General features: G+C 40.6%; 1 protein-coding gene across 2 annotated transcripts in view; it reads right to left on the reverse strand.

The window, feature by feature from the left end:
* The window catches only part of fbn1 (fibrillin 1), a 185,606-nt gene that overhangs the window by 85,207 nt on the left and 73,382 nt on the right, over positions 1-27,017 (reverse strand). Inside the window, exons 17-32 of one of the 2 annotated variants that reach the window (XM_049483383.1) lie at positions 26,553-26,705; positions 24,739-24,792; positions 22,952-23,077; positions 22,694-22,819; positions 21,634-21,753; positions 20,242-20,379; positions 19,402-19,452; positions 17,105-17,230; positions 16,074-16,301; positions 14,405-14,530; positions 13,309-13,437; positions 7,964-8,089; positions 7,579-7,704; positions 3,890-4,012; positions 1,901-2,026; positions 362-487 (exon numbers count right to left, since the gene is read on the reverse strand). In XM_049483383.1, coding sequence (XP_049339340.1) covers positions 362-487; positions 1,901-2,026; positions 3,890-4,012; positions 7,579-7,704; positions 7,964-8,089; positions 13,309-13,437; positions 14,405-14,530; positions 16,074-16,301; positions 17,105-17,230; positions 19,402-19,452; positions 20,242-20,379; positions 21,634-21,753; positions 22,694-22,819; positions 22,952-23,077; positions 24,739-24,792; positions 26,553-26,705 — 2,004 coding nt within the window. The remainder of the gene's footprint in view (positions 1-361; positions 488-1,900; positions 2,027-3,889; positions 4,013-7,578; positions 7,705-7,963; positions 8,090-13,308; positions 13,438-14,404; positions 14,531-16,073; positions 16,302-17,104; positions 17,231-19,401; positions 19,453-20,241; positions 20,380-21,633; positions 21,754-22,693; positions 22,820-22,951; positions 23,078-24,738; positions 24,793-26,552; positions 26,706-27,017) is intronic. The other variant, XM_049483384.1, reaches the window with a different exon arrangement.

The raw sequence follows: 27,017 nt of genomic DNA on the forward strand, positions 1-27,017 counted from the left end.
TTATATATGATTGCAGACAGCATAACCCAAGATATTTTATGTTTATGTCTCTTTTTAACTTTTCTTTGTTAATATACATCAATTTCACATTCCAAAAATGTTGTGACTTAGGAAATTTATTAAAGGTGTCCTTCCACCAAAAATCTATTTTTCTTGTTCTTTGTGAAATACTATAGATCTCTCTTGAGTTGTATATGGATGCTGCACATGAAATAGTTTCTCAGCCTCTCTTGTCTGCAGTAGCTAATAAAAGAAAATAATGAGAAAAACGAGTCGATCAGGAAATGCATCGTGTCTACATCAACCCATGAATGAGTATTCATGGCCTCTGTGTGTGTGTGCATGTGGGCAGGTGACTCACCTGTGCAGCCAGTCGTGCCCTTTCTGACGGAGTAGCCCAGGTCACAGTGGCAGATGAACGAGCCTTTAGTGTTCTCACACTTTCCACTCAGACAGATGTTTGGGTTCAGCTCACACTCGTCCACGTCTTTAAATACACACACACACACACACACACAATAAATTAAACAATACACTATGATGGGGAAAACAAATTAAAACATTGTAACAAAAATGGAAAAAAAAATTACCAGTAATATGAAGATGAGACAATTTTGTACAAATAAAACATTAAAAATAGCCATACAATATTTAGATTTATTCAACCTAGATTACTGTGCAACAAAATTACAGATAATGCAGAATAAGGCAGCAAGAATGGCTTTATCGACTCCATACAGAACAAACATAAATAAAATGTACAAGGAGCTAAAGTGGCTGAAGGTTGAAGATTCATAAAGAACACTATTGTTCTAAAATATCTAGTGGGCCATTGTTTTTTCATTCATTTTAAAATGTTTGTTGTTGTTTTGCTTATTATTAATCATTTTAATATTATTATTTTTTGTTTGTTTTACTTTATTATATCAGGGTATCTTTGATGCTTTTTAAGTTAAAAGCGAGTTTTAGGAGTGGACCAGTAGCAGCATGAGTGTGTGTGTGAGAGAGAGAGACAGATGAAGAGAGAGGTAACTTACTAAGTGTTTTAATGAAATTAAATTTGATTTAATTTCTGCATAAAACCTATGATCAATTACAAAAAATAACACAGAGAGAAACTAATACTACCAGATACTCCACAAAAAAATACTTTATACCACCAAGAGCTAAAAGCAATTACATGTGTAAAACAGTCATTTACAGAGCCATTAAAGAGTGAAACTGCTCACCTGATCCACTACTGAACACTAATAGCAAAACAAGGTTTAAAAAAACTAATTAAAAAACATCATCTAAAAGACATGGACGATAGATGAATATCTGTCCACATGCAGAATGGGAACTATAAGGGATGGATTTAAAATAGTAATTATCAGTCACACCAGTTATTGTCTTAAAACGTTTCTTATTCCTACTATTATTATTTTGTGTATGTATTCTGTATAAATTTGTGTACATCTAGTACACACATATATGTTGTACTTGTCTTTCTTTTTGTTTTAATTGTTTATTGTGTTGTAAAATTCATTTATTAGTATAGAACTTTTCTTATTTGTTATGTGCATTTAACTATGACGTGTGATTTATATTTATGTATGAGGTATTAGTTGGACCTCAGGAAGAATAGCTGCTATTGAATGAGGATCCAAATAAAACAATAAACAATAAACACACAAATACAGCACATTATACAACATGGAAATTCTTTTAGTTTGTACAGGAATGTATCAAAATGAATGAATGAACAGAAATTAGTACATTAATTTCCGTAATAACATTTATTTTAGAGAGACATTATAACAGTGGTGATGCATTCAATGTGTGTGTGTGTGTGTGTGTGTGTATGTGTGTGTGTGTGTGTGTGTGTTAGTGTGTGTGTGTGTGTGTATGAATAATTTACCAAGGCACGTTTTCAAATCTTCAGAGGACATGAAGCCATCAAAGCAGAGACACTGGTATTCTCCTGGGATGTTGGTACACTGGCCTCCGTCACAGATATCAGGACTGTCCTCACACTCGTCGATATCTTTGGACACACATATTAAAATGTACTTTTTTAAAAGCCTTTTAAGGTCTCCTTCTTCTAAAATCCACTTTTTTTCTTGTTCTTTGTGAAATACTATAGGTCCCTCTGAGTTGTATATTATTGCTGCATGTGAAACTGTTCTTCAGCCGCCACTGTCTGCAGTAGCTAAGAAAAGAAAATCCTCAGAAATACAAGTTGATCAGAGAGACGTTTAGGTTAGGGTGTTTACATCGACCAGTGAGTTCATAGCCTCCCCCACCTCAGCTCAGGACCGCCCTGAGACAGAGCTGAACCTGGGCTACAGCAGGAGGAGCTACAGCTAAGGAGGAGCTTACAGCTCTGTTTACCATGTTAAGTGAAGTTTAAGGGTTAACTTTAACTAACACTCTTTATAACTAAGGTTGCATCTCTGAAAACATTTTGTACTTTAAGTTTTAGAGCTGTAAAATTGACTGTGGGGTGAATGCAATCAGAGGCGATATATATGCATGAATGAATATTCATGAGCAAGAGCCGAAACCTGTCTTTCTTTAGAGACCTCTAATTTAGTGAACTAAAGCAGGGCTATACAGAAACGCCTGAACACTTTTTATCACAAAACACAGCTCACATTGTATCGATTCATACTAGAGACACAACTAGACTGTTTAAAATGATTTAAAAAACGACGGAATAAGACCTTTAAAATATGCTAAAATAATATATGTAATATAACACAACAAATAAAAATTAATGCTAATACATACAGTTAAAAAAATCAACATACAGATGCTAAAATACACATAATAAATCACAATTTCAAACACTAAGAGCTTGACTATTTACACATGCCACAGCAAATTCCCTGGATGACCTTTTCTTTTCATGCAGTTTTCATAGAGTCCCAATATACACAAATCATGATTTATTTTTCAGTGACGCTTATTAGAGTTGCAACATATGATAAAAATAATAATAATAATAATAATAATAATAATAATACAATGCTAAAAGATGAGTCTAAAAATGAGACATTATTTGTGATTCATTAGCGGGCCTGAAAATCAGTCCACTAATACCAGGTTCACACTACTTTGTTATTTGACCTGTTATATCAGTAAATGAATGTTAAACTCTGTTAAACCATTAGTGCTAAATGAATGGGGTGAATGGAGCTAAAAAATAAAAACTTTAAATTAAAAATAATAATATTTCTTTAGTTTTATCAACAAAAAACAAATAAAGTGTGCCTATATATTTTAGTTTATCTAAAAAACACTGTACACTGTAAAGCACTAGCATTACTGATACTGTGAGCTGATTGGTTGCCGAGCTGATCCTAAAGATATAGGCAGAGCATGAAGTTTAAAAGTCTTATAAGTGGAGTTTAAAATGCTAAAAAAAGAATGTTTCTGGTATTGAAACATTTGATATAGTTCTCTGTTAAGGATATAAGTACATATTTCAGTATAAAACTGATCGGACATTTATAAACTTCATATGAACTCGTTCAGGTTGGACTCACTTTAAGTGCGTATTCTCCTCTATAGAAATTCTCTAGCATGACATCACTAGTTCTTGTGTGTTTAGTTCTGGTGTGTTCTCGTGATATTTGTGTTTCTGGAGAGCAGCCAGGTGAGTTGGTGATTTCCCACATTAAAAAATCGTATAATTTGTGACCCTGTGCTGCTGATCAGTTATATAATGTGAAAGTCTCAACCACTGAAGGACTCGTGATTACAGCACGAATAGTCGTGTAGTGTGCACCTGGCATTATCCTACAGCATGGTTCAGTCATCATATGTTCAGTGTGTGAGTGTGTGAGTGTGTGAGTGTGTGCGCGTGTGTGCGTGTGCGTGTAAGTGTGTGAGTCTGAGTTCTGACCAGTGCAGCTGCGTTGGTCCGGCATTAGTGCGTAGCCACGACGGCAGCTACACTCATAGCTCCCCTCTGAGTTTGTGCAGGTGGTCTCACAGCCTCCGTTCAGGATAGTGCACTCATCAATGTCTAAGATACAGAAAAAGACAGAGAGAGGAGAGAAAAAGAGACAGAGAGGAGAGAGAGAGAGAGAGGAGAGAGAGAGGAGAGAGAGAGAGAGAGAGAGAACGAGAAGCACGAGAAGTTTTAGTACCTGCCAGTTGGCATCATATAACCTGTAATCTATCACAGCTAAAACTGTCCTGAGAGAATGTGTGCAGCAGCATTATTCCTGCTCCTGCTTTACTGTCATAAATTACTGTGTTGGAATTGACCTCTGTTTCCTTTAAAAAAAACTGAAAATCTATGTAGGACTCTATTATACAGAACTAGTTAACTAAAGAAAAAAATAACATTTGCTCATGTTACGCAGGTACCCAGGGGTTAAATTAGGGGTAAAACTATAAAAAAAATTAAATACTATTTAAAAAAAAAAACATTTATCCCAAAACGAGCCCTTGGTGTTGTATGTGGTCTCTTGGTGTTGTGTCACAGACCCTTACAAAAAAAGGTTTGTAAAGCTCCTTGTGGCACTTTTTTTAGTCATTTTAATTCATGAAGTCCCTAAGTAACATATATACAGAACATCCTGAGAGCATCACTACAGGACAGTGAGTAAACGTGTGTCTGTCACATTCTCTGTGTCCTGTTCTGTGTCTCTCCTTACTGTCTCTGTGTTTTTCCTGCCCTCCTGTCTGTTTTTTTACCTTTCCTAAGCACATTGTGGCCCTCTTTGTGGCCCTCTCATGTCTTCAGTGCTCCCACCTTTGTTAATTTGAAGCTCCGCCCCCTCATTACCTGTTCACGGGTGTTTCCTGTTTCCTATATTGTGTATTCAAGCCCCTGTGTTTTCAGAGTTCGTTTGTTGGTTCTTGACCAATTTACGGCTTTTAGGTTGTAGTTTTTTCTTTGTTTTCAGTTTTTGTGTAATCTGTAGTTCTCATAGTTACCCTGTCTGTCTGTTTATTTATCTTGCTATATGTTTATTTTGGTTTATTTCTGTTTAATTTAAATACTCACATTTGCGTCCGCTCTCTGCGCCCAGTCTTTTACTTTTACCTCATTTACACAATGTAGGAGTGCTGGGTTAATTATGTAGATAAAGCTAGCTCATTATAAATGCTTTAATTAAATGTTTTACATTCCATAGAACTATTGATTTATATATTAAGGTAAACTATAAGTTATGAATTTTTTGCTATTTGAATTACATCAGGTACATCAGATTAACCTAAAATTTGAATCAGTTGTGTGCCAGCAATAATTTTTGGTCTTTGAATGGGTTATTGTTCTGTAATGTGATGCCTCCTGCAGAGGGAGCCGTACCAGGGGACCAGGGGGGCTTAAGTGGGCAAAAGTAAACTGTTCTCAGATAATTTAGGCTGTTCAAATGATTTTATCATTTATTATACTACTTAACGAAGTGTGTCTGTAAATATCATTATAATTTATTATATTACTGTCATGCCTGGTGTTGAAAGCTAGCTGCAATCTTCAGTCTCCGGGCTAGATTACCCAGAACGCTCCTCACCATGACAGCACGCACTCACATGATCACATGATCACTCTGCACACGGCATCTCCAGGAAGCTAATCACCAGAATACTGAACACCTGGGGATTCAGTATTAAAGCCTGCTTAAAACTTTTGCTGTATGCTGAGTTTTGAATTGGTTCATCCTGCATTACAGTGCATTTCTTCCCTGCTCTTAACTATTATCATTTATGAGTGTTTTTTTCCGTGTACCTTGACTTGATTTTTACCTGCCCTTTGTCACTTTGTTATACCCTGTATTTAAACCCTTGACTGTTATTCACATTTGGTACGATATGTTATTTCCTGTTGGCTCCTGTTTACCGTTTACCGTTATTGACCCTGCATATCCTTATTACTCTTTGTATTGCTCGTTTTTATAATGAAGATACTAATTTGCATCTGCACGAGTTTGAGATCTGCCTGATCATGACAATTGCAAATTTAGTAATAGAATACATAACATTAAACTCATGAGCAGTAATGCTGCACAGAGCTGAACCACATCTTCACCATCAGCCTCTTTAAACAGTAAGAAATCCTTAAAATAAAAAAAAAACTTAAAAAAAGGATACACAAGTTTCTGAATTTGATATGGGTGGAGTCACTGTTTTGAATGGTTTGCTCTTTTGTTTACATGCTTGAGGACAATTTCTGTATTTGTCAGAAAAGAATGTAAAAATATGTTTGTATTATTTTCATGCCAAAATTACGCAAATGTAAAAAGTAGAAAGTAAATGATTGCTGAGAAGTCTCAGTTAATACCACATGGAAGAATAGAGCTCCTCCGAGCACCTCTGAAATCCCCTGCTCATTATTTCTGCTGTGTAGCACTATAGTGCATTGACTGCTGTGGTAGATATCCACCACTACAAAAAAAACACTACAAAATGCAGATTTGTAAATCAGTGATCTACAGGGCTGGACTGGTAATCTGGATGCTGATTGTTTTTCTTCCTTTTTTTCCTAAGAGACCGGCCCACAAGTTAGAGGGGGCGGCCCATTGGCCCATCTTCAATATAGACAGTGGACTGAACCAATCAGGATATAGGAAGAAAGCGGCCACACCCTTTCTCTGCGTGGTTTGCTCTGAGCGTATGGGACTGGAAACGCGCTCGTACTGTCTCTCTCTCTCTCTCTCTCTACCTCGCTTAATCGTGCACGCGCGCTCTCTCTTTCTTTCTCTCTCTGACTGTCTCTCTCTCTCTCTCTTCCTTGCTTGCTCGCTCTCTCTCTCTCTCTCTCTGATAAGTGATTGACAGCACTAATATAATTGAATTTTATAAATCTAAAGCTGATATTTTTTTTAAAAAGAACCCAAACACTAAAATGCATCCAGTTATTTGGAAAAAACAATATTTGTAGTTAAAGTAATGCTGTTGTTTTAGTTTTTAATAAAGCACCACAATCAGGCTCAATGTTTGTTTGTTCCACCTAGATCAAAAAATCCTCTTATGATGAGAGTAGGAGAAAACCCTGGTTTGAAGCAAAAAAGAGCTCCATTAAACATTCCATCCCCCCCAAAAAAAACATGATTATACTAAAGTTCAATTTTTATTATAAAGTGATAATGGTAAAGCTATACAGAATGTCTTGTTTGTTGCCTGATACAGTTTAAAGGAGGAAAAATTAGAATTGAACTGTTGTATCAGAGAATTAAAAAAAAAAAAAAATATATATATATATATATATATATATATATATATATATATATAATAATAATAATATATATATTAGATATGATTTCAATAAAAAGGATAAAGAATCAATTGAACTACACAGAGCAGACAAAAATGGCGTAGTTAATAATAGACAATAAACTTCTTATATTGAATATGCTGATGGTACATTATGCATCTCTGTAACCCCACAAACATAAATTACAAGTCGGTTGTGCTCTGCTAATTATGAGGGGCCGGTCTAAATGCCAGGGCCGATTTTTTGTCTCAGTCCAGCCCTGGTGATCTATATGATATACTATGTATAATATAATGTTTATGATATTTCCTGATGCTGTCTGATTGTAAAGTAGTGGTCAGGAAAAGGGTGTTTGACCATCTCACCTACGCAGGAGAGCAGGTCCTGTGTGGACTTGTAGCCGGTGTTACAGGAACACTGGTAGCGCCCGATCATGTTCACACACTGTCCGTTCCGACACAGCTTATCACTCAGCTCACACTCGTTAATATCTGCAGGAAAAAGCACAGCAAATAACACACATAAACAACACACACACAATTCCAGAGAGAGAGAGAGAGAGATGAACAGAAAGCAGCAGAAGAGAGAATAAAAGAGAAAAAAAAGACAGCAGAAGAGAAGATAGGAGTAACTGCAGTACTGTTTTAAAAGCTGCAGAATATATTGAAGAGAGATTTGTAGATTAAATTAGAGGTTTGGAACATGCCACACACACACACACACACACACACACAAACACACCACACTTACCGAGGCAGGCCGAGCCGTCGGGTGCGATCTCGTGGCCAGGCGGGCACTGGCAGCGGAAACTTCCCTCTGTGTTGATGCAATCTCCACCTCGACACAGCAACGGGTTACGCTCACACTCATCAATATCTGTAAAGAACACACACACACACACACACAAGCAAATAAATAGTTTGCAATCAGAAAGAATCATGTGAGGGACTTTATTGCTGTGCCTGACTATTGACTAGAGGTATCCTGATTTCGATATTTCATCGAAATCGATTGAAATTATGTCATGGTCTCGAGCCTTGATGTCAAAAAGATGATCGACGATCCCTCCCTCTAAGCTACGCAAATGGTTCAGCGCACTGTAGCCGACGCCGCGGACATTGTGACTGCTGAAAGAGCAGCCCTTTCTCCAGAGAATGTGGACATTCTCATCTTCTTAAAGAAAAACTTGAAAATATAAAAATAACAGTTGTTTTGTCTAGCCTCAAATATGTTAATAGTTTTGGTACCTCTCTCAGATAAAGTTAATAATGTATCTTTATTAAAGAAATAACTTGCAATTCTCAGGGACCGAGTCTTATTTTTTTAGTAGGATAGAGTTCAGTTTGTTAAGGCTCTAATTGTTCTATTATTTTGTACATGACTGTTCCTGTATTTTTATTATTTATTTTGTTATGTTGCACATTGCTGTTTTAATAGTGCACACTGCTTCTACCAAAAAAGCCACTAGATGGCATTACATATATATCTTAATTAAATTATTTAAATTTGACCATTAGTGCCTAATGTGGTGTATTACAGATCACTTGTATCACTTTGCATCACTTATATCAAGCCCACCTTTTGAAATAAGATACTGTAAATTTGATGAATCAAACCAATGACTGACCATAGACTAATCTAAAACTGGCATAAGCCTCTCTGCTGTAAAAAAAAAAAGAAAAAAAAAAAGAGAATCGAATCGTGACCCTAAAATCTGAAATAAAATCGAATCGAGGATTTAGAGAATCGTGACACCCCTACTAGTGTGTTGTGTGTTAATCATTCAAGGATTCAAGGATTCAAGGATTCAAGGAGATTTTATTGTCATTCGCATCACATGTGGTACATGAGGTGGAACGAAATTGTGATCTCACGATCCAGTTTTACACCCAAAGAGCTGTTATTAATAGATATATAGATTAAAAAAAAAAAAGAATACAATAAAAGAAATAGAATATATAAAATAGATAGATAAATATCCCAAAGAATAAAAAAAATAAATAGAGAGTAGAAAGGTTCAGCAACATGAAGTCCAGAGTGCAAGTGTGCTATAGCAGCATGATAATGTGAATTAGAGCAGTGGAGATAAAGTGTCTCAGTGCAAGTAAAGTGACCATGTTGGTAAACAGTAAACAGTACTTTGTCCTTGGTGTCAGTGCAGTGTGTTGTTAAGTGGAGTTTAAGAGTCTTACAGCTTCCGGAATGAAGCTGTTTCTGAGTCTTGTTGTTTTGCACTTAATGCTCCGCAGTCTCCGGCCTGAGGGGAGTGGGACAAAAAGTGCGTGTGCTGGGTGGGTGGGATCCTTCCTGATGCAGGTGGCCCTTTTCCTGCACCTGGAGGTGTAAATGTCTGTGGTGCTGGGGAAGATAACTCCAACAATCCTCTGTGCAGCCTTCACCACCCTCTGCAGTGCTTTCCTGTCTGCAGCAGAGCAGCTTCCATGCCACACATTGATGCTGGAGCACACGACGCTCTCCACCACACATCTGTAGAAGGAGGTGAGGACTACGCTCCCGAGTCCAGCTCGTCTCAGCCTCCTGAGGAAGTAGAGCCGCTGATGTGCCTTCCTGACCAGAGTGGAAGTGTTGTTGCTCCAGGTGAGGTTGCTGGTCAGGTGCACACCCAAGTACCTGTAGCTGTCAACCACTTCCACCGCAGATCCTCCAATGTGCAGGGGGAGGTGGGCATGCTTGCCCCTTCTGAAGTCCACAATCATCTCCTTTGTCTTTTTTACATTGATGCAGAGGTTGTTTTCTCTACACCAATCCTCCAGGTGTTCCACCTCCTGCCTGTAGCTGGACTCATCTCTGTTCGTGATGCATCCAACCACTGCCGTGTCGTCCGCAAACTTCACAATATGACAGCCTGGATGGAGAGGTGAGCAGTCATATGTGAGCAGTGTGAACAGGAGGGGGCTCAGCACACAGCCCTGAGGGGAGCCAGTGCTGAGGATTATGGAGGGGGAGGAGATGTTGTGAATCCTCACAGACTGCGGCCTGTTGGTCAGGAAGTCTAGGACCCAGTTGCACAGGGAAGAGCTCAGTCCAATGAGGAGAGTTTGGTTATCAGTGTCTGAGAAATCATGGTGTTGAAAGCAGATGTGAAGTCCACAAAGAGCATCCGAACGTAGGAATCCTTCTGCTCCAGGTGGGTGAGGGCAGTGTGGACCACGGAGGAAATGGCATCCTCTGTGGATCGGTTCTTCCTGTATGCATACTGGTGTGGATCCACAGTGATGTTGATGGTGGCTTTGATGTGGGTCTGAACCAGTCTTTCAAAGCACTTTGTGACTATCGGAGTGAGGGCTACTGGCCGGTAGTCATTCAGACCTGTCACTGTGGAGCTCTTGGGGACCGGGTTGATGGTGGCGGTCTTCAGGCAAGTGGGGACAGCTGCCTGGATGAGGGACGCGTTGAAAATGTCGGCCAGGACGTCCGAGAGCTGGTCTGCGCAGTCTTTTAGCACCTGTCCGGGGATGTTGTCCGGGCCGGCAGCTTTCCGGGGGTTAATCCTCCTCAGCGTCCTCCTTACTTCTGCCGGTGTCACGCTGAGGGGCTCCTCTCCTGGTGAGTGTGGGAGTCTGGTGCTGGGGGGTGTGTCAGGGTTCTCAAAGCGGGCGTAGAACGTGTTGAGAGCCTCAGGCAGGGATGGGTCTTTGGAGCTTTGTGCAGCGTTAGATTTGAAGTCCGTGATGCACTTGATGCCCCTCCACATGCTCTGTGGATCCTGGGAGGAAAAGTGTCCCTGGATTTTCTGAGCATATGCAGCTTTTGCCCTCTTAACTCCAGCAGTCAGCTCTCTTCTAGCCCTCCTGAGTTCATCAGAGTCTCCAGATCTGAAGGCAGCATCCCTGGCTTTCAGCAGGGAACGCACCTCTGCGGTCAGCCAGGGCTTCTGGTTCGGGTAGCAAGTCACAGTCTTGGTAGTAGTGACATCCTCCACACACTTGCTGATGTACCCGAGAACAGCAGATGTGTATTCCTCCAGATCCAGCTCCCCCTCACACTCAGCAGCCTCCCTGAAGACCTGCCAGTCTGTGCAGCCGAAGCAGTCCTGCAGCACAGCGGCGCCGTCACTGGGCCACACCGTGATGATTTTCTGTGTGGGTTTTGAGCGTCGCAGTGGGGGGTGATATGCGGGGACCAGCATGATGGAGATGTGGTCCGATAGCCCGAGGTGGGGGCGGGGGAAGGCTTTGTAAGCGTCTTTCACAGAGGAGTAAACACGGTCCAGCGTGTTATTACCTGTCGTTGGAATGTTCACGTGTTGGTAAAACCTCGGCAGCATGTTCTTTAGTTCTACGTGGTTAAAATCCCCCGCTACCACGTAGAACGCGTCCGGATGCTTGTTCTGATGCGAGCTGATGTTGTCATAAAGCTCCTTCAGCGCGTTGTTAGCATTAGCATGTGCAGTGTGTTGAACAGGTGTAGTGTGTTGAACAGGTGCAGTGTATTGATCAGGTGCAGTGTGTTGATCAGGTGCAGTGTGTTGATCAGGTGCAGTGTGTTGATCAGGTGCAGTGTGTTGATCAGGGGCAGTGTGTTGATCAGGGGCAGTGTATTGATCAGGTGCAGTGTATTGATCAGGTGCAGTGTGTTCAACAGGTGCAGTGTGTTCAACAGGTGCAGTGTGTTCAACAGGTGCAGTGTGTTGATCAGGTGCTGTGTGTTGAACAGGTGCTGTGTGTTGAACAGGTGCAGTGTGTTGATCAGGTGAAGTGTGTTGATTAAGTGCAGTGTGTTGATTAAGTGCAGTGTGTTGATTAGGTGCAGTGTGTTGATTAGGTGCAGTGTGTTGATTAAGTGCAGCGTGTTAATTAGGTGCAGTGTGTTGAACAGGTGCAGTGTATTGAACAGGTGCAGTTTGATGAACAGATGCAGTGTGTTGATTAGGTGCAGCGTGTTAATTAGGTGCAGTGTGTTGAACAGGTGCAGTGTATTGAACAGGTGCAGTTTGATGAACAGATGCAGTGTGTTGATTAGGTGCAGTGTGATGGAAAGGTGCAGTGTGTTGATCAGATGCAGTGTGTTGAGCAGGTGTAGTGTGTAGATCAGGTGCAGTGTGTAGATCAGGTGCAGTGTGTTGAGCAGGTGCAGTGTGTAGATCAGGTGCAGTGTGTTGATTAAGTGCAGTGTGTTGAGCAGGTGTAGTGTGTTGAGCAGGTGCAGTGTGTAGATCAGGTGCAGTGTGTTGATTAAGTGCAGTGTGTTGAGCAGGTGTGTTGAACAGGTGCAGTGTGTTGAACAGGTGCAGTATGATGAACAGGTGCAGTGTGTTGAACAGATGCAGTGTGTTGAGCAGTTGCAGTGTGTTGAGCGGTTGCAGTGTGTTGATCGGGTGCAGAGTGTTGAACACAGGAAATGTATTTAACAGGTACAGGTGTTATTTACGGTTAGTGTGTTAATGAGGTGTAGTGTGTTATTCAGGTGCAGTGTATTGATTAGGTGCAGTGTGTCGAACAGGTGCATTGTGTTGAGCAGGTGCATTGTGTTGAGCAGGTGCAGTGTGTTGAGCAGGTGCAGTGTGTTGAGCAGGTGCAGTTTGATGAACAGGTGTAGTGTGTTGATTAAGTGCAGTGTGTTGATCAGGTGCAGTGTGCCGAACGGGTGCAGTGTGATGAACAGGTGCAGTGTGTTGAACAGGTGCAGTGTGTTGATTAAGTGCAGTGTGTTGATTAAGTGCAGTGTGTTGATTAAGTGCAGTGTGCTGAACGGGTGCAGTTTGATGAACAGGTGCATTGTGTTGAGCAGGTGCATTGTGTTGAGCAGGTGCAGTGTGTTGAGCAGGTGCAGTTTGATGAACAGGTGTAGTGTGTTGATTAAGTGCAGTGTGTTGATTAAGTGCAGTGTGCCGAACGGGTGCAGTGTGATGAACAGGTGCAGTGTGTTGAACAGGTGCAGTGTGTTGATTAAGTGCAGTGTGCTGAACGGGTGCAGTTTGATGAACAGGTGCAGTGTGTTGAACAGGTGCAGTTTGATGAACAGGTGTAGTGTGTTGATTAAGTGCAGTGTGTTGAGCAGGTGCAGTGTTATGAACAGGTGTAGTGTGATGAACATGTGTAGTGTGTTAGTGAGGTATAGTGCTCTCTGCTCACCCATGCAGTTCTTCATCATCATGAATCCACTCTCGTATCCAGGGAAACACTCGCACTCAAAGTCTCCCGCTGTGTTTACACAGGTACCATGGCCACACAGGTCAGGAGAGATACGGCACTCATCAATATCTGCAAAAGCGTAATATGAATCCAGGTCATGTAAAAACTAATGTTTAGACATTTTTAACAATGTTTACTCTTGAATCAGATCAGATAACAGTTTATTAATTTAGTAATTCAGTGTATTTTAAGTGTTTATTTCTTTTATTGTTGATGATTATGCCTTACAGCCAATAAAAACCCAAAAGTCAGTGTCTTAGAAATTTAGAATATTATATATAATATATAATATATATAAGACTAGTTGGTACTTTTGGCAGTGTAGGCAGAGTGCTAAGTCCTGCTTGAAAATGAAATCAGCGTCTCCATAAAAGTTGTCAGTAGCAGAGGGAAGCATGAAGTGCTGTAGGATTTTGTGGGAAAACAAAACTGCACTGACTTTAGACTTGATAATAAAACACAGTGGATCAACACCAGCAGATGACGTGTCTCTCCAAACCATCACTGATTGGTGGGAACTTCACACTAGACCTCGAGCAGTTTGGACTGTGTGTCTCTCCACTCTTCCTCCAGACTCTGCTCCCTTGATTTACTTTAAATGAAATGTAAAATTTACTGATGATCAGTGATGGTTTGGAGAGACATGTCATCTGCTGGTGTTGATCCACTGTGTTTTATTATCAAGTCTAAAGTCAGTGCGTTGTTTTTGCGGAATATATTTTATTTAGATGAGGATTTTATTTTCCAGCAGGACTTGGCACACTGCCCACACTGCCCATACTACCAATTGCTCTTATATAATACTCAAATTTTCAGAGACACTGATTTTCGTGTTTTCATTGGCTGTAAGCCATAATCCATAATCAACAATAAAAGAATTAAACACTTAAAATAGATCAATCTGTGTGTAAAACAGCTATATAATATATACATTTTACATTTTGAACTGAATTACTAAAATAAAGTAACTTTTCATTTTTATTCTATTTTTTGTGATTATCTGTATGTTTTTTTTTCTGCAACGCTTCTGACTCACCTGTACAGTTCCTCTCATCAGAATCGAGAGCATAACCACTGTCACACCTGCAGCGGAAGCTGCCAATGGTGTTCCGACACCTTCCATTGGTGCACAAGCTGTGGATCATCTTACACTCATTTATATCTGCAGAAAAAAGAGAGAGATTCACATGAGAATGCAAAAATTACCCTTAACACTCACAGGATCATGCCCCCCTCCCCACAGGGCATGCTAACACCTCACAAAGTATGATGTTCAAGAATGAATTTAAGAAGCAAACACAAACAGGCCACAACAGACTTAAATACAGTGCAAAACTAGATCATAATTTATAAGATTTCTAAGATAAATCACATTTCTAAGATATAAAAACAGTGTATTGTTCTACTATAATTGTCATAGTTTGGGGCTTGATTATTTATCATGATTTTTTATTCTGCTACCTTATTTGCCTTTTCCACTGTATTTTTCACACTATAAGGCTTATTGGATTATAAGGCACATTATTCAACACCAGTAAGGAACAGGGGTGTCCCATGTTTTCCTTTTAATTCAGCAGATTTTACCGCTTGGTAGTGCTGAGTAACTAAATTGTGTAAGGCTAAGTTAAAGCTCCACTAGGTAGGATTGAGATTTTGTGCTTGTGGGCTCCCCCTACAGTTGCAGAGTGTAATAAATGTTTCAGGCGGATTAGTTTCTCTTTCTCGTTTTCTGGCTTTCACAGACATATTCAGCCTCTTTCCAGCTTCTGCCTGAGTGTCTGTATGTTAGTTTGTAAAAAAAGAACCAGTAGTCCTTGTAGAACTGTTAGAACTAAAGGTCGGAAAGCAGGTCGCAGTTCTCGCAAGCGTTGGTCGCGGCCGCCTCGGAAAAATTACAGAGTCTGGTTTTAGCTCAGAGGAGCTCCGGCACAGACACAAGAGCTGCAGTGAGTTTAAAGCTGTAATTTTACTTCTTTAAAAAGATAAAAAATCAAGGAAATTCTACCTAGTGCTGCTTTCAGTAAACAAAACTCTAATTCTTAAAAAACCCTCATTTTTCTTTCAAATGAGCACTAGATATTAATCTACACAGATTTCTCTCCTTGAGTGAGTAAAGCGCTTCTGTTTATCTGCAATAAGCTTAGATTTCCAAATTTCCAGTAAGGCTGGGTGCAGCAGCATTAGCTTTTGTGGCTAACCACTAGCACTAGCCATGCTTAGTGCTAGTAAATGCCGCCTGACAGAGCTACACTGAGAAACCCTAAATGTTCTGGTAAACCAAGGCGATATTAGCTAGCTCATTGCCCCACATGACTTTTTTTTTAACATGGTAAACACGCAGGCTATAGTCGGATAGTAACCTCATCTCTGAATAGCGAAAGAGCTAGCGCTTAGTGCGGTTAGTGGCTAATGCTAATACCACTCCAGCCTTGGTGATGGAGAAACTTTACTGAAACTCCTTTATAAGGCTGTACTTCAGCAGAGAGGCTTTACTGCTCTTTAATACATGACTGTTAGAATTCATACATAAGCAGCACTGGATTATAAGGCACACTGACGATTTTTGGAAACATTAAAGGATTTCAAGTGCACCTTTTAGTGCAAAAAATACAGTATTTTTATTTCTGTCAGCTCTGTCTGTACCACACCCACACCAGCTTAGTCTGTAGCTTGTCTGTAGTTGAGGTGTGTATGCTTCACTGTACCTTTAAGGAAGGGTTTTCCATTGATAAAATCTCCACGTTGGGAGAATCCAGGTCCACGAGGGCAGAGCAGGTTATACTCTGGAGTTCCTTTCTCCGGACACTCATCACACTCCGGACCCCAGGCCACGCCCACCGAACAGCAGCAGGTGTCCACGCGGTGACGACCCGAGATCGGAGCGCCACAGCGTTCGTCCTCATGAGAGAGGTAACATTGCTCCGTTCGCAGGTCTACACACACACACACACACACACACAAATACATCAGACACAATCACTTAACTAAATTAATAAACAGTGTTACTAACGCCGTTGCTTTTTCCAGTAACGAGTAATCTAATTAATAAACTAATTACTCTGACTGTAACTATAACACCATTACCATTTCCCCATTACACCCCGTTACTGCATGTTATTTTAGCCGCTCATACAGACAATGGCGCAAGTGTGTGTGTGCGTTGTGTTTGTGAGTCACAAGGGAGGGGAGGATGAGACACACGCCTAAGCAATGATTGGCTAAGGTATAGTAAGATCAAGTCTTCAGCCAATCAGAGAAAAAAAAAGGGGGGGGGGGGGGTGTTTACAGCGCATAGTGATAGATGGAGAGTGAGGAGGACTCCAGCGGCAAAACAGCCTTTTCCAGATGGAAATACCCACACTATTTCACACTCACTGAAGTCAAATGTAAAAATGTGCACGTCCAGTTCACATTACGTCTCAAAATGAAAAATTTGTCATGGACAAACCTCTATGCAGGCACTTGTCTTTGCTGTCGTGCACTCTATTCATCTGGCTTATGAAACACGCTCTGAGAAGGTAGGGTGTGGTGGCAAGTAACACAATAGTTATTTTTACTGGTAACTAGTTACTTTTATAATGGAGTAACTCAGTTACATTTTTGGAGAAGTAACTAGTAACTATAACTAATTACTTTTTCAAAGTAACGTGCCCAACACTGACTAACACACAACACACACACTATTACTAAATGCTGTGTTTATGACCTGAGTGTCTCTGCCAGTGTGCACACTCACCAATGCAGGTTCTTCCAGATGCATCAACAGTCATTCCAGTGGGGCACTGACAGATGAAGGAACCCAGAGTGTTCACACACTTCCCATTGATACACACACCCGGGAAAACCTCACACTCATTCACATCTGGATAAAGAAAGTAAAAGAGACAGGTCTCTTTACACTGTAGTTAAATATTAGAGACATGAAAGTTAAGAGACACATATGGAATTACTGTACGTAGTCAACAGTTAAAAAAGTGTTATTCCTCCACATTAATCCCCTGATCTAAAACTGATGAACTGAGATGGTGATTTGAGGTGATTTAATTGGGATGAGCTGGAGCTTCACAGTGTGAAGGAAAAGCAGCAACTATTGTTCAGCACCTCCAGAAACTCCTTCCTTCAAGACTCTGAGAAAACTATTCCAGGCGACTCTCCCTCAATGAGATTAAAATACGTGCAGATCTGTCCTCAAAGATAAATGTGCTACTTAGAAAAATCTAAAGTATAAAGCATAGTCTGGTTCAATATCAGTGGCTGATGCTGGTCTTTCAAGGAGGGGAAGCTCAATTTCGGCCTACATCTTAACATATGTAGTTTATTTATACAAAAATTCTACTCTCCCTGAGATGTTTTTTTCTTTTTTTGTAAACGAAAGGCATTATTTTCAAGTTTTCACTAAACAACAAAAAGGTACCCATTGAACAATTACATTAAAAAAAGACGTTATGACATGAATAAACATAAAATGATCAGTAAAAAAAAACATTACACAAAATCTTTAAAGTTGGTAAAGGAAAAAAATGCAGGTAAATTTAGTTCCTTTTTGGACAGTTTTAATTTCCTTGAATAATCCCTTTATTAATTAATATTATTTAAATTATTTTTAATGATAACACAATACTTACTACTTGCCCCTGTTCAAGCAGCTACAGAAAAGCACCAGAAATAGAAGCTGGATTTGTCACTAGTCGTTTTTAATAAAGAAAATGCCGCTATAAGGATTAGGAAAGTCTCCGGTTCAACTCCCATCACCAATTTTTACACTAAAAGATCACTGATTCGCTCATTTCGCTGTCAATCAAAAAGGGACTCCGCCTCAGACAGATCATCCAATCATCATGCAGAAGCTGAGCGTCCGGGCCGGCCGAGGCCAGCCCACTGCTCCATAGACCCCCAGAGACGCTGAGCGTCAGATGGGCGGGACAAAGCCCAGCATTTATCCAATGACTCGTCTGGTTTCGCCGCGCGCTTTGCTCCGCTATTGAACTCTGTGCACTGTTTAAAGCAGCACTGTGAAGCTGCGGGAATGAGTGAGAGGAAAGCCGCGGCGTTACCAGTGATAAGAAGCTGATTCTGAACTAAGTTCAGCGCGCTGTAGCGCATATTTAATCAGTGAGATGTACACACAACAGTATATATTTAATCACTTATTTTTTTACATTTTAGGGGAAGCTGAGCTTCCCTTGCAGTCTTAGAGCAATCGCCACTGTTCAATATTAAATTTAAAATGTAAAAAATCATTAAAAGAAAGAAAACACTTTGGATGAGAAGAGGTGTGTCCAAACTTTCGACTGATACGATACCATAGATTAAATGGAAATTGGTAAAACAAAGCATACAGTGAATATATACAAACAACACTCATGATTTTAAGACCATGGGCCCTATTTTAGTGATCTACAGTGCAATGGTCAATTGCGGACTGCGCAGCTTGATTTAAGGCGTGTCGGTCAGGGTGACCAGATGTCCTGCTTTGTGCGGGACAGTCACGCAATTTCATTACTTTTCATGTGTCCCGCTAATTGAGACGCTGTCCCGCATTAGTGACAATCAGACTCAAGTTTTAAAACGCGTGTTTTGTAATCTGGCATTTATTAAACGGCTGTGTGGGGAAAGCAGTGAAGGCTGTCAGCAGGGGGCGGGGCGGGCTGTTTCAGGATGTGCGTGCAGGGGTACACAGCGCTCCTGCATGAGTTAAATATGATTGGGCAGCTGGCTGTTGACTGTCGTCCTGGTTTTAATCAGTCAGTGGTGCACTTGTATATCCTTCTTCCAAGATAGAAACACGCCAGTCCACCACGTCCATCGGCGTAGATTCATTCCTAAAATCTGACGTTATTTAACAACGCAGACACAAGGCGTGAAAATAAACTGTTTACTGGGTGTAAGATAGCACCGAGCATCACATAACACCTTGCGCAGGGTGTACGATAGGGCCCCTGTATTTTATCTGTAAACAAAATTAATCATCCTGTATTTTTAATTATGCTGGGATGACAAAGGCACATTCTGTTCAGTTGCTTGCTTTCTTACCTTCACAGATTGATCCTCTGACTCTGGAATGCCCTTTAGGACAGACTGGATCTGAAAAAGCATAAATATACAAATACACACACACACACAAATTCAGAAAAAAATATGAAGAAAAAAAATCTCCAGGAGTTTTATGAGAATGTTTTGGCTTGATTTCAGAAAAGTCTAAATGAAAACAGATAATTACATGTGAAAGATAAATGCATATGGGACATAAAATTACACAGGACTGTATTTTTCACACTAGAAGTAGATTTATATATTTATATTAGATTTCTGAATTTCTCCAGTGCTAAGGCTGGAGCATTAGCATTAGCGGCTAACTGCTAGCGGTTACTAACTAATGTTGTCCGACAGCACAACACTGAGAAATATTAGCTAGCGATGTTAGCTAGCGATTCCTCTTACGTAGCTTGTTTTAACATGGTAAACACACAGACTACAGATATACTGACCTCTGAACGGCAAAAGAGCTAGCACTGTGGTTAGCAGGTAATACTAATGCTGTTCCAGCAGTGCTAGCCAGGGTTAGCAGCAGGCTACAGGACAATATACTCTGAACCTCTGAACGGGGAAATAGCAGATAGCAGCTAATGCTAATACTGCTGCAGTCTCGTTGCTGGAGAACTAAACTGAATTATGGATTATAAGACGCACTGACGATTTTTGGGAAAATTAAAGGATTTTAAGTGCGCTTTATACACATACGCATACACTAAGGACATTTTTATAACTACATACAGACTTTCAAATGTATATACTTTCATATATCAAGTCCCCCCCCCAAAAAAAAACTGTAAACAAAAAACTAGTGTTAAATATAGGTGTGGGTGTTCTAACCTCGTTCACAGGGCGAGCAGGGTGAGCCCCAGGCTGCTCCCAGTGTAGCGCAGCACTGAGACTTAAGAGTCGCTCCGTTAATGTTCACCTCACAGAGAGCATTCACTATCTTCAGCCAGCATGTTCCCTTACTCGTTTCTGTACACAATCACACACAAACACACAACAAAAAATCTAATGCAACTGTTTTCACTAATCTCAGACACTGCTACCATCCACAAGTTCTTACTAGGGGTGTAACAGTACAGAAAATTCACACTTCGGTTCACGCCTCGGTATAAACCCCACGGTTCAGTACGTTTCAGTACATTTTTAGTAAGAGAGTGTGAGAAAGAGAGAGAGGGAGCACGCGAGAGAGTCTTCTATAGGTGGTACTATTATGTATTATGAAAGTGTTTACGTGAACCGATCCGTGACCCCTGTACTGTGATGGTTCGCAATTCACACACATCCCACGTGTGCGAGAAAGAGAGGGCGAGAAACAGACAGAGAGGGCGCAATAGAAAAAAGAGCGCAAGAGAGAGGGCAAGAGAAAGAGGGTGCACAAGCGAGAGAGAGAGAGAAGGCGCGCGAGAGAGAGGACAAGAGACAGAGGATGCACATGCAAGAGAGAGAGAGGGCAAGAGGGCACCCGCGAAAGAGAGGGGGCGCACTCGTACGAGAGAGCATGTGTGAAAATAAGTGAAATCGCTTGTGAGAGAGAGAGAGAGAGAGAGAGAGGGAGCACGCGAGAGAGTCTTCTATAGGTGGTACTATTATGTATTATGAAAGTGTTTACGTGAACCGATCCGTGACCCCTGTACTGTGATGGTTCGCAATTCACACACATCCCACGTGTGCGAGAAAGAGAGGGCGAGAAACAGACAGAGAGGGCGCAATAGAAAAAAGAGCGCAAGAGAGAGGGCAAGAGAAAGAGGGTGCACAAGCGAGAGAGAGAGAAGGCGCGTGAGAGAGAGGACAAGAGATAGAGGATGCACATGCAAGAGAGAGAGAGAGAGAGAGGGCAAGAGGGCACCCGCGAAAGAGAGCGGGCGCACTCGTACGAGAGAGCATGTGCGAAAATAAGAGAAATCGCTTGTGAGAGAGAGAGAGAGAGAGAGAGAGAGAGGGAGCACGCGAGAGAGTCTTCTAAAGGTGTTACTATTATGTATTATGAAATCTGTGATGGTTCGCAATTCACACACATACCATTACACTCCTGTTTCCTACAGACACAAACCTGGATTTAAACAACCGATGATACTGTGTGTGTGTGTGTTTGTGTGTGTTTGTGTGTGTGTGTGTGTGTGTGTTTGTGTGTGTGTTTTGTGTGTGTGTGTGTGTGTGTGTGTGTGTGTGTGTGTGTTTGTGTGTGTGTTTTTTGTGTGTGTGTGTGTGTTGTGATTCACTTACCGATACACTGCAATCCAGAGTTGTCAAGGCTGCTGCCCGTGGAGCACAAACAACTGAAGCTGCCTTGAGTGTTCTTACAGTCTGCGTTCACACAGGGGTTCGACGCACACTCATCAATATCTGTATTCAAAAACACATAAAAAAACAATCAATCAATGTGAGCTACAGCGTGACTTGTTTTCCAATTGCTCTAATTGTTCTGGGTCCCTATGTTCTTGGCTAAGGTTCTAAGCTAGCTTAATTTATCTGATATACCACTGTTTATACTATTAAATGCAGTGCAAAGGGTTTATTTAGACAAATTCATTCAAAAGTTTCTCCATACTGGTCAAAATAGAGCGAAAACAGATTTAGATTTAAAACATGTTTTTAAAACTCACAGCATTACATTTCATTATCCTCGAATTTACCAGAACACTTAATTCTCTGGGTAAATATGATAGTGTCTCAGAGGGTCCTGGGGTATTTTAGTCTGTGATTTTATTCCCGTCCAGAATGAACAGAACTGTTTTTTCTCAGACGTCCTCTGAGAATATGACGACAGGTTGAATTACCTAATGGTTTTCTCTGAACTCCATGGTCTTCCGGTAATTTTAGTCCCATCCGGATTCACATCCCTGAGTTTCTTCACCTCGCGTTCAATAAAATAGCTATTTGTCCACTGCTATGCACCATAATTATACTTTGAGCTTGTGTTTTCACGGAGATCCATGTTAAAAACACAACAGCGAGTGGAAATGGAGGAGCTACTGAACACTACTAAATGTCCTGTTTTTTCAATTGCAGTCCAGATGCAAGAGTTTTATCACTGAGTAGAAGTGTGAATTTTTTTTTTTACGGACGTCCCCCTGAGAAACGAATCCTAATTGGAAACTAATTTAAAATCAGGCTAACATCGCAAAGTGTCCATCTAGCTTGAATAAAATTGTATTCCTCTTCAACGTACCATTTTACTTTACTGATACTGTGTTTATCTCAATCACTGAGTTATACAGATCATTTTGATTTGTTGGAACTCGCAGTTCATATTTCGCTTGTGTTTTTATTATTTGGTACTCACCCTCACATACATCTGTATCCGGCTGGAAAATATATCCTAGTGGACAGTGGCAGGTGAAGCTGCCAGGGGTGTTCCGGCACATGCCATTATCACACAGCAGCCTGTTCACTGAACACTCGTCAATATCTGTGTTGTACAAACAGACACACACACACACATTTTCTTTGCACTGGGTACTTTAATGTTTATTAATTGCAAAATATTCTCCATAACAGTGAATAAAAACAATGGATAAAAACATCTGGTAAACATACACACCTATGCAGTTCTTTCCAGTGGAATCCACCTCAAAGCCCTGGTTGCAGTTGCATTTGTAGGTTCGCAACAAGTTCTCGCATTCTCCGTTCTGACAGATATCAGGGTTCAGGGCACACTCATTAATATCTGCAACACACACAAGAATACACAAAGGAGGTAGAGCTTAGATCAGGCCCAAAAAGTCCGACCCGACCCAGACCGAGCCTGTGCACGTTCTGCCCCAGCCCGACCCAACCAGAACCATGAACTGTCATTATGAGCCGCGCCATAAACTGGCTGTTTTCAGGCTGTTTGAATGAACTATTATTTAATTAAAATGATTTTTGGGAATCGGGTGGTCCAGCGGTCTAATGCACTGCCACTATGAGCGGGAGGTCGCAGGTTTTGTTCAGAGGGAGCAAAATTGGCTCTGCTCCCTCGGGGGTGGGTAGATGGCGCTCTCTTCCCATCACGCTTAAGGTGGCGCTGGGCGGCCCGAGGCGTCTGTGAGCATATGAAGCGCGCGGTGATGCCGCTCAGGCAACGATTCATCAGCAGCAGCTCTAAAAAGGGGTGATTGACTTCACACGTGTCGGAGGAGGCGTGTGCTCGTGCGTATCCTCCAAGGGTCGCGGGAGTCACCGGTGATGGGGACGCACAAAGGGGTGGGACAATTGGATATCCAAAATTGGGAGAAAATGGGGGAAAATAAAAAATAAATAAATAAATAAATAAATAAATGATTTTTAAGAACAGCTACACACAGTGCTGCAAGACAAATGCGGAGGCGTTCACGTGCGCCCAGAGCTACGTGATTATAACATTTTTCGTTATATATAATTATATATATATTTATATATATATATATTTATATATATATATAACATTTTATTTTGTTTGTTTTTTTTCTCCTACAGTTCAGTAAGTTTTAATTCGTTTTAGAGTGGGCTTGCTATTTTTATAAGTTTTTACACATCTCATCAGAGAGATCAGTCTAAGAAACAAAAACGAGAGAAAGAGAGAGAGAGAGAGAGAGAGAGAGAGAGATGTGTGTTCTGGTGTATGAGCTACTCACAGGTAAAAGTTCTCACACACTGTATCTCCTGTTTCTCTTTTATCTCCTCGCGCTCATATTCTAATCCCATACATAATTCTGAAGTTTTTTTTAGTGTTTTCTGTCGTATTTTGTGGCTAGCAGGAGCGCTTTACACAAGAACTAGCGCCACGGAGCAGGAGGTGCCGCGTGCTGCCGCTGTTGTGCCAAATCCGAACCTCTGCTGAATCCTACTCCGCTTCGCAAACAGAATCGGCACAACACCCCCCGCTGCAGAACTCCGGGAGTGAAAACAGCACTTATAAATAAATTAAACACGAAAATGAGGGTATTCTATTAGTAATTTCAGTTCGTTTTAGTTAGTTTTATAAACACAAAATACAGTTCCAGTTAGTAACGTTTTTTCTTTTAATTATCATTTTTATTAGACTCAGACAAATATTTTTTCACTTTCAGTTTTCGTTATTTGGTTCGTTTTCGTAAACAATAATAATTGGTTACTTAGCAACATTGTGATTATCACACCAGAGCTTTATTTAAAAATAAAAATAGAATTAAAAAACAGATGCCTACATCTCTGACTATTTTCTGGAGCCCGAGGTGGGAAATCTCGATTCGGGTTCGGGCAGAGAATCTAAGCTCTAAAAGGAGGTCACCCTTTAGAAGAGAGAGAGAGAGAGAGAAAGAGAGAGAGAGAGAGAGAGAGAGAGAGAGAGAGAGAGAAGTGTGTTTGCTCATGCATCAGTTTTCTTACCTTTGGAATCAGTGGTGCTGCCAATTCCACCTGGACACAGAGCTGCAAACTCAGCTGCAACACAAACACACATTAATACACTATTTGCATCAAACACACAAACCTACACTGACACATTTTCCAACTGCTAACACACTAAAATGACATGTGTAGGAAAATTACTTAAACTGGCAAAAACAGACAGCGCTTTTCCGCCAACATGAAACCTGCACCGTTCTGGTTCGCGAACCTAATTTTAAACCAGTTCGCCGTGTTTCCACCAACAAAAGTAGAGGTTCCAGAACCAGGATTGGGAACAGAAAAATACTAGGCTCTTCAGCGTGAACCGTGACGATATCTGTGGGCGTGTCTGTTTGTACAGGAGCACTGCCACTGTGCAGCGTCCTCTGTTGAAGACGTACGATGTGACGTTTTGATGGTTCCATTAAAACTGGTGGAAAGTCAGGCTGGTTCACTGAAAAGCACCACGACACTTATAAACCCGAACAGAACTTTTGGTGAAAAAGTGCTAAGAGAGCATAACCTCTTCTCAAGTCTCCAAAACTCTTAACACATTTTCTGCTTTACACATTTTACAGTTGTCAGGGTTGCAGCAAACGACACGTAGAGGTGGACGCAATTGCGAGTAATATTTAGTAGTAAACAAAGAAAAACAAATAAAGTAACAATAAAAAGCAAAACTAAAAATAGACAACAGGGAAACACCAAGTACACCAAGACTGAAAAAAACAAGGAAACACGCAAACTGACTGATGTTAAACACACACAAGAACCGACAAGGAAACACTGAAAACAAAGGGCTATATATACACAGAAGGGGACAGACAACAGGAAACACCTGGGGACAGGTAACGAGGAGGCGGAACAACAAATGTGGGAGCACTGGAGACAGGGGCGGAAACAAGGAAAACAGCACTTGTTTCCATGTGCTTCTTAGGAAACAGACGAAAAATAAGATGGATAGAAACACAGTGAACTTGATTCCCTGCATAAAACACAACACTCTGATATAAAGACATAAAAATGTTTCCTTATCAGAACTCTGACATTCTAAATGACACAACATGAGATAACAGGTCCATATACAACTCTAGAAAAAAATTAAGAGAGCACTTCTGTTTCTGAATCAGTTTGTGTGATTTTGCTATTTATAGGTTTATGTTTGGGTAAAATTAACATTGTATTTTATTCTATAAACTACAGACAACATGTCTCCTAAATTCCAAATAAAAATATTGTAATTTAGATCATTTATCTACAGAAAATGAGAAATGACTGAAATAACAAAAAAGATGCAGAGCTTTCAGACCTCAAATAATGCAAATAAAACAAGTTTTCAGAAATCAATATTTGGTGGAATAACCCTGGTTTTTAATCACAGTTCTCATGCATCTTGGCATCATGTTCTCCTCCTCCACCAGTCTTACACACTGCTTTTGGATAACTTTATGCTGCTTTACTCCTGGTGCAAAAATTCAAGCAGTTCAGTTTGGTTTGATGGTTTGTGATCATCCATCTTCCTCTTAATTATATTCCAGAGGTTTTTAATTTGGTAAAATTGGTCAAAGAAACTCATCATTTTTAAGTGATCTCATTTTTTTCCAGAGCTGTATGTGTCACCTGACCAAATTCCTCATTGGTTAATTGTTAGCACTTCAATCAGGAATTAAGCACTACAAAAAGACCAGACTTTTTTTACACACAAATACTGGTCTTTGAGACACAACGACCACAACATGTAACTAAGGCATTAATCCACACATTAATACAAACACAATTCCTGCTTTATTACACTTTATTACAGTGTGAAATACCTGATGTCTCTGGTGGGCACGGTTGGCACGGTTCCCCGAAGGCGTATTCTACTTTTGCGCAGCAGCACTCAGACTTCGTCACGGCCCCAAAAAATGGCTGAATGCACTGCCCTCGCTTATAGCCTCCGTAACACGTACTGCGCATGTGCGTATCTGAGAACAGAGAGAACAGAGAGACAGGTACAATATAAACACAGCAGACATCAACACACCAACATCCCAAACTAACATTTACAGCATTCGTAGGCAAATGTAGCCTTAGGAGACTGGACATAGGATTCCTCGTTATTGAGAAAGCTCTAATTTACAATGTTTTTACCCATAATAATACTCTGTCAAAACAAGCTTTTGGTAAGTATTTCAGCTTGAAAGTACTTTATTAAAAGCCAGATAAAGCCAGTTTTTCAATTCTTGCATTTCACCCATTTTTTTCCTGTAAATGGACTCAAGTTCTGTGAGTTCTGT

The sequence above is a fragment of the Astyanax mexicanus genome, chromosome 9 (genome assembly GCF_023375975.1).
Source record: "Astyanax mexicanus isolate ESR-SI-001 chromosome 9, AstMex3_surface, whole genome shotgun sequence".
In the NCBI taxonomy this organism is placed as follows: domain Eukaryota; kingdom Metazoa; phylum Chordata; class Actinopteri; order Characiformes; family Acestrorhamphidae; genus Astyanax; species Astyanax mexicanus.